This window comes from Lonchura striata, chromosome 1A (assembly GCF_050655825.1).
Source record: "Lonchura striata isolate lonStrDom1 chromosome 1A, ASM5065582v1, whole genome shotgun sequence".
Taxonomy (NCBI): Eukaryota; Metazoa; Chordata; class Aves; order Passeriformes; family Estrildidae; genus Lonchura; species Lonchura striata.
Window position 1 is genome coordinate 74,120,062 of NC_140741.1, and position 18,252 is coordinate 74,138,313.

General features: G+C 47.4%; 1 protein-coding gene across 4 annotated transcripts in view; it reads right to left on the bottom strand.

Moving 5' to 3' along the window:
- Positions 1-18,252, bottom strand: part of PLXNA4 (plexin A4) — a 476,129-nt gene that overhangs the window by 423,931 nt on the left and 33,946 nt on the right. For all 4 annotated transcript variants that reach the window (XM_085569917.1, XM_085569916.1, XM_077783705.2 and 1 more), the window contains exon 3: positions 92-274. In XM_085569917.1, the coding sequence (XP_085426043.1) occupies positions 92-274 (183 nt within the window). The remainder of the gene's footprint in view (positions 1-91; positions 275-18,252) is intronic.

Genomic DNA, 18,252 nt, shown 5'->3' on the forward strand with positions numbered 1-18,252 from the left:
CTTAGGACAAGGACTGCGCTCACGCTCGATTCAACACTTAAATCGCCACAAAAATATGAAAATCTGAGTTAGAGGACCACGCAGGTCTTACCTTCTTGAGCTTCCCACTCTTGGTGCCCACGAAAGCCAGGGAGTGGTTCTTGTAGACGTAGGCAATCACCGAGGTCATCCTGTCCCCATCCTCGGTGAAAATGGGGAGCCCTCTCACCATGGATGATACTCCCAAGGGGGCGTTCATATCCAGGCCACAGAAATTGTCATCGATTGTTAACAGCTGCAAAGGAAGAAAGAAGAAGAGGGTAAACAGCTGAAGTCACCAAAATTTTTGCCATTTGGGAAGTATCCATCTATTGCATAACGTGGCTGTAATTTATGCAGGCTGACAAAAAAATCAACAAGGACTGGAGAAAGAGGTGGAAAAAAGAAAAAACCTCTCTGAAGTTACACAATGAGTTACAGCCAGAAGCAGAAGTGGAAAGTTGGTTCTCTTGAATGACAGCCCAGCAGGATACATTACATGAAGCCTTTTTCCTACTGCTTTACCAGTCAGTTTTGCCAGTCAAGACTCACCAATCAAGTGGAAGTCTGCTGAAAATGTCTTAAACTTCCCTAAGTTCTGTCAAAAAAAATAAATCTGCACTGGCAAATAAAATGGATCCTGACCTGTCCTCTGGACCCAGGATCCAACACTAAGGATCACATCTACAAAGCCTAAATAACCACTAAATAAATCCCAATTCTAAACTCAGTAAGGTTGCTTATGTTACATCTTGGAAATTATCCTCCAAGGAGTGTCCAGGCATTGTCTAAGCAAGAGAGAGTCAGATGGTCAGCCCAGGCTAAATCTGTAAAAAGGACCATGGTAAGAATTGAATACCTTGAACTTAAAGCCCTTTCCAGTACCTGATGAGGCTCCAAGAGAGCTGGGGCAGAACTTGGGACAAGGGATGGAGGGACAGGACAAGAGGCAATTGCTTCAAACTGCTGGAGAGCAGCATTAGATGGGGAGAAATTTTTGGCTGTGGGTGTAGTGAGGTCCTGGCACACGTAGTCCAGAGAAGCTGTGGCTGCCCCTGGATCCCTGGGAGTGTCCAAGGCCAGGTGAGACAGGGCTTGGAGCACCCTGGGATAGGTGAAGGTGAGACCATGGCAGAGGGGTGGGACCAGATGGCGAGGGGGAAAAAATGCTGTGAAAAGCCAGTGTCTATTATGGCAGGCATTCTTCTCTCTCTCAGGATTTTTCATAGAGAAGCACAGAAGAAAGAAAAACAATTTGTATTTCTGCTCCTTGTTTTTCCCATGTGGAATGTGGTTGGAGAATTGTTTCCCTGGGGTGATTGCTGGATTGGATTCTGGTGAGGATTGTTTGAGCTGATGGCCAATCCAACCCACCTGGGGCTGGACTCAGAGAGGGTCACAGGTTGTGAGTTAGAGATGGTAGTTAGAAAAAGTAGGTGTGTAGTTTGAGTATCTCCTTTAAATAGCATATTAATGTATAGTTATAATAAAGAAATCATTCAGCCTTCTGAACTGGAGTCAGACATCACCATTTCTTCCCATCGGGTTCACCTGCATTTACAATAGTCCATAAAGGAGACAGAGGAGTTCTGCAACTTTATTCAAATAAATAGAGAGTGACCCCACAGGGACATACCCCCATGGGGTTTTCTCTCTCAAGGCTTCAGATGATGCAGCCTCCTTTTATCCCAAACTCACCCTCTTCCTTTCCCCAGTACCAGGAAGGTGCAGCCTTCCCAAACCACCTACCACATATCCCCCCTTGAACCCAGCATCTCCCCCAAAACTCAGCAGTTCTGGCTTCGGGGGATCCACCAGCAGTCCCACAGACTTTACCCACACCCCTTTATCCAACCCTAAAGTTCACGAGTTCAAACCCTAGTTAAAATTCCCGGGTTTTGTGGTTGCTGGAGACATTTAGGCCCATTTCAAAAATATTAACACCTACTCCTCCTAAAGACCCGTCACCCTTCGAGTTGTTTGTAAGGACATTAGCACCCATGTTTCCTTCCTTCCTTGAAGGCACCTTCCAACCCAAACCATTCTGTGATTTAACTGGGATGCTGTAATTTCCTGAAGAGGAGGGAAATTTCCACAGCTACCACGGGGACTTTCCAGCTTTTTAGCTTTTTTTTTGTTTTTTTTATCAATACTGCTGCCTGAGCTCCAACACCCACTGCATTCGAACTCGGCAGCATTTTCAGCAGGTGGATGCTTCACTGGGAACCTTTCACTTAAGTGAATGTCATGTCCAGTTATAAAGGGTATTTCCTTGGGCTTCAGGATGTTCCAGAAATGCAGCAGGAACATGGCACAGGCAGATCTTCTACCTTCAGGCACCATCAAGGCAGGTGAAGCTAATACACCTCACTGAATAAATCAAATAAAACTCCAAATATCCCAGCACACAACTGCCAGAGCAGTTGGACTTTATTAACTCCTCTGGGGCTGCTCACAAATTTCAAGTTAAGCATCCACTTAAAATGCTTTGCTAAAGCCTAGAAAAGCAATAATGAAGTGTACAGGAAGGTTGCCTAGTTGTGATACATCAGTACTAAAGGACCATGACAATTTTCTTTGAACTCATATGTTCCTGGAAACACGGCTAAAAAAAAAGTGATGGTCCCTGCTTGAGTTCACGAGCAGTAAAAGCCTGATAGTTGATTCATTTTATCCTCACCCAGCAATTACAGGCAATAATTACAGATGGTTTTGCTGAATAGAAGAATAATGCATCCTAAATGTGTTTATAAATACATAAAACCTAGGAGGAATTCAAAGAGCCATTAGGAGGGATCAGCTAGCCTGAGCTCTGGCCTGCAGGAGTCATTAGTGTTTGTGGACTGCCCTTTTTAGCAGAGCTAAAACACAGGCTCAAAGAGCAATTAGGGAGCAGATCAGCAGCCTCCAGCAGCAGCAGGCAGGATGCTGCAAGTCCAAAACGACAGCAACAAGTCCAGGATAAATCTGCAAGCTCTAGTACATGGAAATAAATCCATTATCAGCAGGAGAAAGGAGGCGTGTCAGAGAAAGAACCACCCAACCAAACTGGAAATGCACCTTCCAGCAGAGCCAGGTGGCCACAAAACTATTCCAGATGAACCCTTCAGCCTAAATACAATCCCCTCAGCACAACTGTATGGCCACTCGATGTCCCTCCAACCTGAACTGTCCTATGGATGTCAGATCCAAGAATCCAGGTCTTCAAGTCAGGCTCAGTTTGCCCAGAAACTCTTAAGCTCAGAGATGAGCAAAGTTTCAGGGTCTGCAGTGCTGGGATGGCCCCAAGAGTGCAAAAGTCCTTTTTTCCCAGCCCGTGCAGCCAAAGAAGGAGTCTAGAATGTGTAGGATCAGCTTCTCAAGGTTGTTTATTTTTCCTTACCTATAACATTCTTTCTCTGATCTGTTGAGCTCTGTCTAGCAAGGAGACCATGGCATTCTGTGTGTTGCCTCAGGCAGAGTTAACATTGTATACTCAAAACTACCTGTACAATGTTTGCAATAACGTGTCAATATCTATAATCTATGTTGGACAGTGTGCCTCTACCTTAAAGCAAAAGAAAAGAGTCACCATCACACCAAGACACGGAGGGCAAGAAGGAGAAGAAGGTCAGGACACGCCCAAATCCCTCCATCTGGAACCCCAGAACTATATTCTAAAAACCCCAAAATTCTACTTTTTTACCCTGTGTTAATTCAAATATCACACTACTCAAACCCTTGTGGCTTGTAATTCCTCATATAGAGTTGGCAGCTTTTCCACAGGCTAAAATGGAAGCCACAGGTGTTTTTGACTTCTTGCCAAGGTCTCTGAGCCCCCTGCCAGGGTCTGGAGACAGCCAGGGCAGACAGAGGGATGGCCTGGGCTCTGACACACAATTTGTGTTTCAGGGCTATAATCAAACTGCCTCAGTGCTCACTCTGATGGCCTGACAAGCTGAATAGAATCACTTCAGGCTGAAAGCAAGAAACTCCCAAACAGTGGAAAGAGGGGAAAGGGAGGAAAGTTTCCAAGGAAAACAAGACAGCTTTCTTCACCACCAAGACGATGAAAAGCTTCATAGGGCCAGCAGTCATCTTACCTAAGGTGCAGGGTGCAAAGCTCCATCCAAAACCAGAGAAAATTACTCTCACAAACAGCAGAATGAGATAAATCCAGGAGAGCTGCCACAGTCGAAGGCATCCTCCCTGGAGGAACACAGCCAAAACCAACCCCTCCAGCTGAAGTATTTGAGATCAGAAAGGATCTATACAATCATCTGGCTGCCTTTCTACCCAATCCAGATCCTCCCAAACCCAGGAAGGAGCCTGGGAGGACACAGCCCCCAAAATCACAGCGTTAAGCACAAGCACCTGTGGCTGATTTGCGGCCTGTTGAGGTCTCATTAATCTAATTGCCCCTGGGTGGGGCTCCAGCTGAACTCAGACCTACCCTTAATGGGGTTGATAATCCCACACAGACACAAAATTAAATTTAAGCCTATTTATATCATCTTTTTTCCCCTGATATTACTTACAGGAGAGCACATGCTTATAAGAAGGACTTAAGTAGAAATAGGGGGTAGATTTTTTAAAGAAGGCAGAGTCACACTAGGTTTAAAGAAGAAATTGTTTATGATGAGGGTGGGGAGGCCCTGGCACAGGTTGCCCAGAGAAGCTGTGGCTGCCCCTGGATCCCTGGAAGTGTCCAAGGCCAGTTTGGAGGGCTTGGAGCACCCTGGGAGAGTGAAAGGTGTCCCTGCCATGGCAGGGGGTGGAATTTGATGGTCTTTAGGTCATTTGCAACCCAAACTGTTCTAGAACTCTGTGTCCACTCACGTGCTGCTGGTTGGGTGCCAGAGGAGCAATCACAGCGTTGTGGTTTGCCATAACCCTCCCCCAGGAACAGGAGCGAGGCCAGCAAGCCACACGCCACACGAAAACTATTTTCATTGAACATATTTGGGTTATTTCTTCTGGGAATCATCTGCCAAAAAAAAAAAAAAAAAAAGCCAGCAAGCAAAACCCTACAAATAAACACCACCAGGCTCCTGCACAGCTGTGGCTCTCAGCAGCTTTGTAGAAATACAGTCATCTTCTGCAGCAAAGAGAGACACGTAAGGAAGTTTGGATTTATGATGAAAGGGTCAGGAGTTGCAAGCACAGGTTTATTTTCAATTCCAGACACTCCTAGCAGCAATATAAAGTAGCCACGTTAAACTCTCTGGAGCTTCTCTGCCTGGCAATTTCATGTTAACGACTTTCCAGAATGAAGGAGGAGGTGAGGGCATGAATTCACTTCTAACGGTGGCTGGGATAGCAAGGAGAGGCAAAGGGAAGGTCTAAAGAGGTGGGAATAATATCAGCAATTCTCACATCCCGAGCAGTTAAAATGCAAACCAGAAAGTCCCAGCCAGCAGGTAACTTGGAAGGAAACTGCAGTTGGAATGCTGGGCTGGGATCAATCACTTCAGCATCATCCCACACAGAATTCCCACTTGCAAATGAGGGAATGTTCCTCACCACCACCCTGCCCCAGGGAAACTGAGAAGCACAGGTTTGGAAGGTGCTGTGCACAGCCAAAATACCTTCATCTGAGACGGATTGGCAGCTCCCAGGGTATAAATAAATGCCCTTCCCTGCCCCTCCAGCTGCCTCTCTACCTGGTTGTGTTCTGCTCCTGCCACCTCTGCCTGTGTCACCGACCATCTGCAGCCATGACACCATGGCCAAGTGTCACAGTCACCACTGAAATAGGAAGGATGAGCAAAAGAATGAACCTGATTTACAGGATTCTGGCAGGCGTTTCCCTCCTCCAGGATTAAGCCTATCAAATAAATAATTAACACATCCAAGCCCTCCTGGAGAGGATGGGTTTACAAAGCTGGTGCTGGCTCAGTCCTGGAGGGATTGGCTGAGCCCCCAAAACCCCCAAATTCAGCAGGAGGGTTGGAGATTTGATTGCATCACCTCCTTCCCTGTCCTCATCTCATTCCCAGCACGAGTGGCAGAAGCACCAAACATCAGGGGACATGGGCAAACAGTGCTCATAGCACACCAATTGTCCCTTAAACATCTGCTTTCACTGTTTGCCTCTGAAACACCCTCTGATAATCAAACACAGCTTAATCCACATTTGGGGAAGAGCCTCGATAAAGGATTAGCCACCCCTCACTCCTCCTTGCTTTCACTCCAGCAGAATCTTCCTCCTCAATCAAAGCCTTTTTTCCCAGATATCTCAGCAGGCTCCAAAGCAATTCCACAGACTCACCAGGGATAAAGGCTGTCCCAGTGGCCAAGTCTTGCCTTTGATTTACAGCTAATACCTAACAGCCCTGTCTCCATGTGGTGGCAGGTACTTGGCTCCTCTCTCCTGTTATCTCAGGCTTGGCTGGTGCAGAGGATGGAGGGAACACACATTAATGGATGGCTGTGCTGCCAGCAGGGCCAGAGAGCCAGCAGCAGTAAGAAATCAACAGTTACAGGCTTTTGAGTCTTTGCAAGGAGACATCCAAGGTCTTTTCCATCGCCTGACTGCAGGATCTCCTTTCCTGCCTGACTGCAAGGGCTGAGTGAGGCTGAAGGTGGGCACATGTCCACTCTACAGGATATTTTAAAATCTAGAGAGATGGCAAACACAGAAAAACCTCTCAGCAGGAGCTTCATGGTATTTGAAGAAACACAAGCTAAGAAATTTAGGGTCTAGGACGCCTGGAGCAGGGGTGAACCATAAATCCCCACAGTGTGGAGCTGGAAATAATGGAAACCATCTCCCTGCAAACCACAGGACTTTAAATTCCAGCAGAAGCAGGATGGCACCCAAGGCTTGTGCTTCTCCTGTTGCCTGCACACATCATCGTGGTGGTTTGAGCATGGTTTGAGTGCAAGGTGAACTCCTGGTTGGATGCTGCTTTGCCCTGCCCATGGCATTAATACTTGGCATTCCTGAAGCTGGATGGACTCTCCCTCCTGCAGTATCTCTGCTTCTGGCCATGCTGCCTCCTGTGAAATCAGTGGATTTTGGTCCAGCTGCCCTTTCTCCCCACAGAACCTCAGCAGAACCATCAGGTTTCATCCTGCTGCTGTGCTGAGCTGTGAAATCCCAGTGCAGCATGGACAGGGCCCCTCTGGCTTTCCCCTCCTGCCATTCCTGGAATTTGATGCCTGTCACTGCCCTCCCCATCCCAGCCATTCCTGGCAGTGGAAAGGCAGCAGCTTTGCCTGGTTGCAGATCTTTGTCATCTACAGTTCAAAATTCTGTGGGCAAAGAGATGGGCAGCGACCAAAGATAGCACAGATCACCAACCCACCCCTCTTCAGTGGTTGTTCTGGAGTGTAATGACCTCCAAAAATACCCAGCCCCGTTTCCCCAGGGTGCTCTGTGATATAACAGAGGCTGGATCGAGAGCCAGCCTTTGGAAATACATTTTAATTGCACGCTGCTTTTCACTTGTGCACCCACAGCAGTGGTTACTGTGCAATTACATGTCACCATATGCAAATGACAGTGCAGTTACAGTAACTTTACCAATTACAGGGAAATTGCACCCACTGTGCTGAGAGGTTTGCGTTCAGACAGTTCAGGAACGCAAGAACAAGAGGGAAAGTTACTCAAATTGACTAGAACTGGTTCAGGCATTTGGTTTCTAGGTCTGTAGTTTAAGCATCAGTTCAAGGACTGGTGTCAAGTTTCCAGAGTGCTGCAGAATCTTAATGGAGTACAGACTTTTTATGCCTGCATTTATGTTCCTGCTCTGCTGTGAGTGTAAGGCTCCCCAACAATCCTACACCATGTTCCTCCACGTCGTAAAATTTGCAATTTCCTGAAGAGGAGGCTGCCTTTCTTGCAGAGAGCAACAGGTTCCTTCAGTCTTCAGGCCTTTTCCTCAGCAGAGCTGGGTGATTATCAGTAATTGTGGACAAAAGGAATTGTGCTGTAAATTTGTGCTATAAATGTAACATCCTCCAAGTCCTGCCTTTCCAAGTGATTGCAGTGCCCAAAGATGTGCACAAGCTAAATCCATTAGTGAGCCCCTACACATTTTTTAGAGCCCAGTAATACAAAATTTAAACAATTCTGGCTGCTTTCCTTACTTTTTGTGCCACACGCCGGAGATGCAGACCCCTACTTTCAGAATCTGCTGACCCTGTCACAGCCATGGCAACACAATTGCAAAGATTATTTTTTTTCCTTGTTGTCTGTCTCTGGTTCCCACTTTTGCTGGGACTGCTCTGGAAGCAGCACTGGGCTGCTGTGGGCTCTGAGCAACCTGCTCTAGTGGGATATGTCCTGTCCATGGCAGGGGGATGGAACTGGATGAGTTTTAAGGTCCTTTCCAACATAACCATTCTAAGATGCTGTGATTAGAGGGAAATTGTTCATATTCCCCATGAAGGAAAGTCATATTGTGATTTAAGTGGTATTTCCAGTGCCTTGGTTAAACTCCAGAAGTCTGATGTAGGCACAGAGAAGGGACAGTACCTCCAGCAGCAATGCAGACCGAGCTAATAAAACATAATAAATAAAATATTCAATTCATGGAAATCTTCCCATTCCAAATCCCAAACATCACTGTGTCAGCCAAATCTCCCTTTTGCATATTGCACTTCCACCTCTTCAGAAAATTTCCAGCATCACAATTCCAAATCTCAGCACTCCAAGCCATGGAGGCGGGCTGGAAACCACACCCCAAAGCTGTGTGGCCACTGAGGCTCGTTCCTACAAGCCAGAAGGATGGATGTGACCTGAAGAGCAGCAAGTGTGCCTGAAAAAGGTGCAAAAGGAAGCTGAGCTTTCCTGTGGTCCCATGAACTCCCCCTTGCTGGCTCAGAGCATCATATGGCTGAGGCGTTGAAGGATAAACAGAAGAATATAAATCTCCGTGGCTCTCAGATCAGTGCTTTGAAAAATTCACTTAAAATTTTTCACACTCCCCAAAAAAAAGAGATTATTGAGTGTGGAGACTCTGCCTTTGAAACTGCCACAGACTGTTGGGCAAATAAGCATTTAGGGATTTTTCAGAAGGGAAGTATTGATCAAATAAGCTGCTAGAGCCCTTCTGTAAGAACTTACTCCAGGAGCGAAGCTCTGTTACACACCTGAAACACAGCAGCACTGATATTCTCTGGTGCTGCTGTGGTTGACAGGGGAAGAATGAGTCCCAGAGAGATGAAATCTTAGGTGAAAAGGGAGTTTTGTGTAAGCAGAAAGACACCTCAGAGAGAAGGTGCTGCATTTCATCCAAAAGGATGTCCCATTTCCCTGATCAGCCCTCTCATTCCTATTGACTGCACACTAGCACCTGGTCAGATAAAGTCTGGATGCCTCCTTTTGATGGCACCACCAGCCATTCACTGTGTCACAATTGCTATAATTATTATTTTGTTACACAGGGGGGAAAAAAAAAAGTCATCATTTGGGCTGCAAAGTGCCACCCGTGCCAACAGCGCTGCAGAAATGAAACAACAAGGCTGCTTTGCATGCAGGCAACACCTTCACCCCGAGAGCCCTGAGCCTTTGAAAAGCATTAATTAAGCCTCACCATGGTCCTGCAAAGGTGATTTAAGTACTGTAATGAGTGAGATGTATGTGCTGCTGCTCTTCAGCACCGGGAAATGGTGAGAGCTCAGCTCACTCAACAAATAACAGAGTCGAGATCCAGGGCTGGCATCTGTATCAGGGCAAATCAAGATGTGTCTGGTCCCATCATCTCACAGAAGATGAATTTAAAAAAGGCTGGTTATCAGTTTAAACAACAAACTAAAGCACTCGAGCCCTGAAAGGGAAGATCTCCCGCTTGTAGCTGCTTATCTGTGCAGATCAAGGAATTCAGAGCTTTGTACCAGGCAGCAGCGTGAATTCACTGAAGCTCCAACTGCTCCCAAATCTGGAAGCAGGACTGAGCAACTGGGAGGCTGCAGCCAGCCCTGGGAGCAGGGACACCATCACAGTCACAGCCCTGTTGTTTCCTGAAGTGGGATCCCCAGCAACGACCCCAACCCAAGGGTACCAGGTCAATCCTTCATTAGGAAAAGTGAATTTTTATTATTCTCTTCTGCACATTCCCTCACTCTGCCTCTCCCACTCTCTCTCCTTGTCTAAATACGTGCCTGGCTAATATTGCTTGTTTACAGGATAAATCAGCTGTACAAATCCTATTATAATTTGGATCACTGACAATGACGGGGTAATGACATTGAAACGGGGAAATGCAGTGTTGTTCCTACTGATCTAATGTCACCCACATGTTCCATCAGCTGCACCAGCTCCCAGTGCTGCACGGAGGAAACAGAGGAAACTCTTTACCATTTAGTTTCAGTCCTGTTTGGCTGTCTTGCCTTTTCTAGTGTTGAGCATTTCTTTAAATAAAGAATCATCGGATGGTTTGGCTTGAAAGGGACTTTAAAGACCACTCAGTCCCACCCCGTGCCATGAGCAGGGACAACTTTCACTGGACCAGGCTGTTCAAAGCCTCATCCAGACTGGCCTTGAACACTTCCAGAGATGGAACTCCAGCTCCATCCTGAACCTGGATACAGCTACTCAGCTAGGTCTGTGCTGGCTCTGCAAACACCAAATTTTGTCTGAAAGTTGTTGCCAGGCTACCCAAAGATTGTCCCATTCATAATAAAATGCTTCTCAAACAAACTTAGAGCAAAACCTATGTCCTACAACAGCAAAGCCATGCAGGTGCAAGGCTGGGAGTGTCTGGGGCAGAAATATGGTCAGATGTGATTCAGGCATCTCTCTGTGAGTAAAACAGCTTTTTTCATCTCCATCTCCACACTACCAGTCCTTCAATATCTGTGTTATCCTATCAGGTACAATAGGAACCCATCCATGCAATTTGGATAAATAGAGACATTTCAGGGAGGGAAAAACAAGTAAGTCTTATGTTATACTCCTGGAATATAAATAAACAGACACACACACCAGATCACTCCCAGAGGGTGAATATCTTCACTGAGCCTCCAAGTTCTGAGACAGAGCCTGCACTGTGTTTCACCCTGACAGCTCCACTGGCACCAGGCAAGGGAGGAAGGGTCTGTGCAGAATTTATCCCAGAGAGCAAAGCTGAATCCAGCACCCCCTCGACCCTCTCCTCAACAGAATGGGCATTGTACAACCTCCCCTGCTCCGGCTGCTTTAAATAGCATCAGCCTCACCAAGGGAGCTGGAGTCATTTTGCTTCTGGCTCTTCCAGGACATCTGGGCTTTGCATTCTGCCTTTTTTTTAATATTATTATTAAATTTAAAAAAAACCCCTCTTGCACAAGCATTCCCCTTGGCCTGCCAGGCGACCTCCTGGCGAGGCAACGCGAGGTCAGCTCCGCGAAGTCGCCAATCTCCTGGCGCGGAAGAGAATGTGAGGAGATCATGTGGAGGCCTCCAAAAATGCAAAGCTGAGCCACAGACGACCGCAGGGCTCGACCACAGAAGAAAACAGCCTGGGTTGCTGGCAGGGGAAGCAGCAAAGAGCAGTTCCCAGAAATAAATGTAATTGTCCGTGCGGCAGGGAGCGCAGGGAGGCGGCGCGGGCGGGGATGGAGGGGCTGGCACTTGGCTCACCTGCCCACCAGGGACCAGCAGGAGCTGGGGTGGTGCTGAGCTGCTCAGGAAGAGCCAAAGTGGTGCGGAGATGGAAGGGATGGTGGGGGAGGCAGCTGTGCCTGGAATATCTCAGATACAGCAGACTCGGGTCCGGCTCTGCCCTCAATGAACATTTTGTGCGAGCGGGGTCACCCAGACGTGAGAGATCAGCTCTGTGAGAGGGTTTGGCGCCCAGCCACTTCAAGGCAGAGGGTTTCCTCCTGGTTTATGCTTTGGAAGGAAATAAATGGTTTTGGGAAGGTTGTTTCCAATGCATGTTTGGGTTTTTTTCCCCCAGGACAATGAGGATTTGTGAAGGAGAGGTTTCATGGGGGGGTGTTTCGGGGTGAAGGTAATTAATTACTGCCGGAATTCTTTCTGCATCCACTGGTCAGGCAGTATCCTTTCAAGGACAGGTGTTTAATACTGAGAAACCTATTTAATACCTCAAATGCAATCATCCTCTCCACGCAAATAGGCCCTGATTTACAGCTCTTAAGTGCAAGCTTCTGTTGATGTAGGGGATTAAGAGTTTTTGTTTTGCTCTCCCTCAGAGCACCCAAAGCCACGTGTTTCCCTGCCTGGAGCACAGAGCACTTTGCAGAGGCAGGGACCTGTCCTTATCCCTGCTGGCTGAGAGCAGAGAGGTGGCTGGGAGAGGGAACTATCACCCAGGGCAAAGAGATGCACCCACACACTGCCTGAGCTCACCTCCCAGTGGGGAGAATTTCCCAATCCCAGTTCAGAGAGGGCAGGACTTTACTGGGAGCACTGGAGACATGAACTCAGCTGCTCTCCAAAGAGCACGGCCCCAGACATCTCTGGCCACTTCCAGCACAAGCATGAGAAATACCAGCTGTGTTCCTGAAGAGAGCTCCCTGAGCTGCTCACGTGGGGATTTCTGTCTGTGGAAACTTTTTGCTCAGAGCAGAGCCAGCTCTGCAGGGGAGGTGATGCTCAGACCTTGCTGGAAATGAAGGTGCAGAGGGAGATTTGCAAATCCCAGAGCTCAGTTGCAGAAACTCTGAGCAGAGCCCTGTCAGATTATACCCTTTTGTGACTTGGAGATGGGGAAACTAAGAGGAAAGGTTTAAAAACTTTTATTTTCCGTCTCATCAGAAGGGTGAGACAATACAGATGTTATAACTCACTCTTATCACAACCAGAAGTGATTGTGTCCCTCTCCCTCCCCAGCTCAGATTCCAGCCCCAGTGTGGGCAGGAGGACACTTGTCACCTCTTATCGCAGCTGCTGGCCCAGCAGAGCACACGCCACGCACGGCATCCAACACAAACCGATGTGACCGAGTGCACAAACACAGATCTGGCAGGCAGCAGCCTGTTTGCTCCAGCTCCCAGTCTCCAGTGAGCATTCCCAGAGAGGCATTACAGCATTGCTGAGGGTCCTGCCCTTCCAAAAACTGAACTTTATCGTTTTTGCGGGGGTTTCCTGCTCTTATTTGCATTTTCAGAGGAAAAAGAAGAAAACGCTGTTAAAAATTGACACCAAGAACTGACCTCGCCTGCTCACAAACCCTTTGAATCAGAAACACCAGCCTGTAAAATTTGGAATAAAGATGTGTACACAAAATTTTTGCATGGTCTGTCCAGCTGGGACGAGCAAAAAATGCTGTTGTGCAAGCACCAGTGCCACTGACACATACAAAGGGATTTACTTAGGATAGCCCAGCTGGCAAACAGGGAGACTATGAGGTAAAATGAAACTGATAACTCATCCCTGTGATTGATCCATTCCCTTGGGAAAGAGTCAGGCTCATGTACTCACCAATCCAGCCAGGAGAAATGGGCAAGATGCCAAAGCACCTGGAATGCATGGACCTCCTTCCACACCTTCCTCTTCCCCAGGACTAAGCAAAAGCTAACACTCCTTTTCCCCAGCCTTTCTCTTTTAATGGAAAGTGGGAGAAATGGCAGATAGGGATGACAATTCCTGCTTTTTTGCTTGTAAAGTGATTTTTTTCTCTCGAAACACCCCTTCTTTCCAGCAGCTCCAGCTGGTCCTTCTTTCTAAATGACCCTGTTCTTCTGCCCAGCGTGCCAGAGAGGAATGTAAGAGCAAGGAAGAGATTTCCTCCTCCTGCAACAGATGGGCACAGCACTAAGATCCAGGAGACCCTGGGCTACAAATTGCATTTTTGTGCCTTAGCCAAGCCCCCTATAAAACAACCTCCTGCTGCTCCCCATCCTGGTGTCTCGGAGGTGTTCTGTGTCCTGGTAACACCAGGGATGATGAGCACAAGCCTGGGAGGAAAAGGAATATGAAACAGGCTGAAAAATCTTGGCCATCCCTGCTAGCACCAGTGATTGCAAACAGAAATCCTGGGAGGAAGAGGAATATGAAATAGGCTGAAAAATCTCAGCCAGGAGTCAAGCTGACTGTCCCATACCTTACACAAAGTCTTTCCACCAGCTGAGCTGGAAATGGCCCTTCCTAACCTGGTGGGATGGAGCAGGAGGGAGCCCAAGGGTCATCCCCAAGGAGCAGGCAGTGTTCATCCCAATGCTGCCAAAGGAAAATGTCTGTGCACCCAGCTGGCCTCCAGACATGCCCAACATGGAAGGACTAATCCAAAAACTCCTCCTGAATCCAGCTCAACCCTGTGACAACAGCAGTGCTTGCTTGGTGGGCATTGGGGATGGGCAGGGGATGCAGGGAGAGCAGAAGAGAGCAGGAGAGCAGAGCCCACTCGAGGAACAAATGCATGGAGATGGTGCAGGACTCTCAGAGATTTCACCAGCAGCATCTGCAAAGAGGTTTTGGGGAGTTCCCACCAGCCACCAGAAGCACAGGAAGCCTTCACAGCCAAGTCACTTGTCAGACAATGGCTTGGGACCCAAACATCCACTTCTGGTAGCAAAGTGTTGGGAAAATATTGCCCAGCTCTTCACACAAGGTCTTTTGTTGGCCAGCCAGCTTTGAAAACATTTCTGTTCTCCCCCAAGTGACAGCTCTGCCATGAAAAACAGGAAGAGACTGAATACAGCAATTTAAACAGTCAAACCCCATTTCCTGCCAAAAGGAAAGGAAAATACCAGCAAAAGGCAGAAGCCAGGCAGGAGCTGGGGACTGACACTTTGATTATCTTGGAGAGATATTGGTGCTGCATATCTTGTGGAAGCTGCAGTGGTGGAGGTGACACCTTTCCATGGCAGGGACTGGAGTCTCCTAGTCTGGGAGGTGGATCAGGCCAGGATCTCCCAGGAGAGCAGCCCTGGGATGTGAGCAGCTCCTGAGCTGACAGCCAGGGTCACATGCCAGCAGCACCCCGGGTTTGGGACTTCATTGCCAGCCAAAGTTCCAGCAGGATCCCTGCTCCTCTCCATCTCCCCACAGCCCTGACACCCTCAGGCTGCTTTGGAGTCAGTCTCCAGTACCCTCCTCTGTCAGAACTCAAAATGTCCCTCAGACATTTTTGGCTGTTCCGGGCCCAGGTCAGAAGCATTTGAGACCCTGGCAGGCAGCTGGAAACAGCTGGGATTTTGGGTTTGAGCCATGGAATGATTTACCAACCTTGCAGGAAGAACAAGAAGTCACAAAATTTAGATTTTAGAGTAGAAGTAGTCACAGAGTAGAGGGAAGAATTTTTGAGTGCTGTACAGGGGGTTTTGGTTTTGTACATGGGGGTCAGAGGTTTAAGATGGATTTGGGATTTGGGCCTGCCCTGTCCTCCCTCTTTCTCCTTCCTCACCTCCATGTTCTTGGTGATGTTGGCACTCACAGATTGGTTTAGAGTAGAAAAGCACCATTTAATATAGGTAACAGGCATTGGGGAAAACTGTAACCATGTAACACGTAATGTACTATATAAAAGATAGAAAATCACCATTTAATATAGGTAATGGGCATTGGGGAAAACTGTAACCATGTAACACGTAATGTACCATATAAAAGATAGAAAATCACCATTTAATATAGGTAATAGGCATTGGGGAAAAACTGTAAACATGTAACACGTAATGTACCATATAAAAGATAGAAAATCACCATTTAATATAGGTAATAGGCATTGGGGAAAAACTGTAAACATGTAACACGTAATGTACCATATAAAATATAGAAAATCACCATTTAATATAGGTAATAGGCATTGGGATAAACTGTAACCATGTCACACGTAATGTCCCATATCACAGACAGCAGCAGCCCTGGGTGGGAGAGAAGAAGCAGTCGGGGTCAGAGAGGATGTCAGGGTGTGTGTGTGCCTCTGCCTGAGCTGTGAGCAAACCACAGCAGCCCCAGAAGAAAATCTTTTAGATAACTTGCAATAAACTGCCTTGAGACCCAACAACAGAGACTGCTGAGCCTTTCTTTGAAAGCTCGTGTTGGAGGAGAGACTTTTCCACCACATGGATCCACCCCTGACCTAGGGGTGAGCTCTGGCACTCCTTCATCCACACTTTTTGTCTCACAGCTTTCACCTGCCTGGTCCCCAAGGTAGAGGGGAAGGCTCCCCTGCCTCCCCTGTAAGCATCCCAGGAGTGGAGCTCCCGCCAGGCTTCAAAATGCAGCCATTAATCTTATTTCATTGTAATGGCAATCAACAAATTCCCCAATGATCAACTCTTGTACTGAAATGACACATTTACATCTCCCATCCTCCTCTCAAATTGCCCTTTCCCCTCCTCTATTCTTTTTTTTTAAATCTAGCATTCCCCAACACTACCAGAGAACCACAGAATGGTTGGAAGGGACCTTTAAAGTTCATCTAGTCCAGCCTCCTGCCATGAGCAGGGATAACTTCAACCAGCTCAGGCTGCTCCATTACAACATTTATGAAGGATATTGAAATCACAGCCTTCTTCACCCAACATGAAATTGGTTTTTTGTTCTAAAAGTCTGTTTTTCCCCTCCAGAGCATCCCTGCCTTTGCCAACGTCCTGCATGTCCACGGGGTTTGAAGGTGCCCTCTGACTGCATAAGTAGGATGGGTTCACTATCTAGAGAGGAGATTTAGATTCCACATGAGGGAAAGCTTCCTTACAGCTCAGACAGATTTTAGGGAGGGAGAGGAATCTCCATAGCCAGAGGTTAAGAACAGGTGAGACAAACATCTGTCAGAAGCGTTATAAGTAGGGCAGAAGGGCAAATCAGATGACCTCATAAGAATCCTTTTTTCCCAGCCTCATTTTTCTCTGATTATATGAATTTCTAAGCATTTGGGGTCAAGTGTACTGCTTAAATATAAGCTATTATCCTGCTTTTGCAGAGAGGTATTACCTGAGACCATTCATCACCTGAGTGAACATCCACAATTTGCAAATCAACAGCCCAGACATAAAAATCTATCTTTTTTTTTTTTTCCATTTATGCTGAAGATGAATGGGAGGACAGCTGTAACACAGGGGTGGGAGGGGAATGAACACTGAGGATTCTCCATTCATCTCTGGACTTTCACCTTTCCCACTCTAGAAATTCTGCTACCACACTGCTGACATCTACAACAGGCACTTGGCACGGGGCAACCACAGGCTTATCACAGAGTTTTATTTTGGTTTTGTCTTTGCCTTGACCTCTGCAAACCAGGCTGGAACAAGTCTCCAGGACATCCAACCCTGCAGGACATCTGGGAACCAACGCCTCTCGTTGAATACTGACCATGAGACAAAGTTTGTCCATCCAAGGTCTTTCCTGACCTCAAATCTCTCAGCTCCAGATGTAACCAAGCTGCCTGACGAGAGGAGCTGCAGAATCTGCTGCTGGGGACCAGAGCACTGCTCCCCCACATCCCTGGAATTGTTTGTGTTCACACTGCAGGTTAGGAGAGTTGTGCTGGGAATGGTCCCCAGGAGATTTCTCTAGCCCTGAAATAGCCTTGGGCAAGCATTACACCAAGGCAGGAGCAGAAATATCCAGTCAGGAGAATTCCTTTTGAGTCAGTTATTGCCCTGTTAGAAATATTAGAAAAATTTAGAATATTTGTTACTAAAAGCCAGACTTGACAAGGCAAGGACAGAGCAGTGAACCCAGCTTCTCAGTCCTACAGCTAATACCACCAAGAATCACAGAATGGCTTGGGTCAAAAAGGATCTTAAAGATCATTCAGTGCCATCTCCTGTCATGGGCAGGGACATCTTCAGCTGGGGTTTAGAGAATCCCAGGTTGCCCCAAACCCTGTCCAGCCTGGCTTTGGACACTTCCAGGGATCCAAGGACAGCCACAGTGTCCTTGGGCAAGCTGTTCCAATGCCTCACTACTCTCTGTGTAAAGAATTTCTCCCTAACACCTAATCCAAATCTCTCCTCTGTCACCTTGAAATGCCCAGTGCCCAGCACATCAACCAAGCCTGTTCTCATGCAGGATTGCAGCTGCCAAAGGCAGGGCAGCAAAGCTGAAGTTCAGCTCCAGCCCGGACCATAGGCAGGTTAAGCCTCTGTTTGCACCACAGAGAAACATTTGACATCCCCACAAACGTGGGGAAAGGTTCACTGATGGCTCTGAAATTGGTTTGAGAGCTGCCTCTAACACATGTGCTAAGTGGCAGAGCAGCAGTGCTGGGGCTTGGCTGGCAAGCAGGACATCAGCAGAGGAGAGCAGGCTCTCACAGACACACATCCAGCCTCCAAAATACTTCACCAACCATCCAATATTTTCCAAGCTTAGCGGCTGGACTCTGCAACCCCTTTCAGCAGCCAAGTCACTAATAC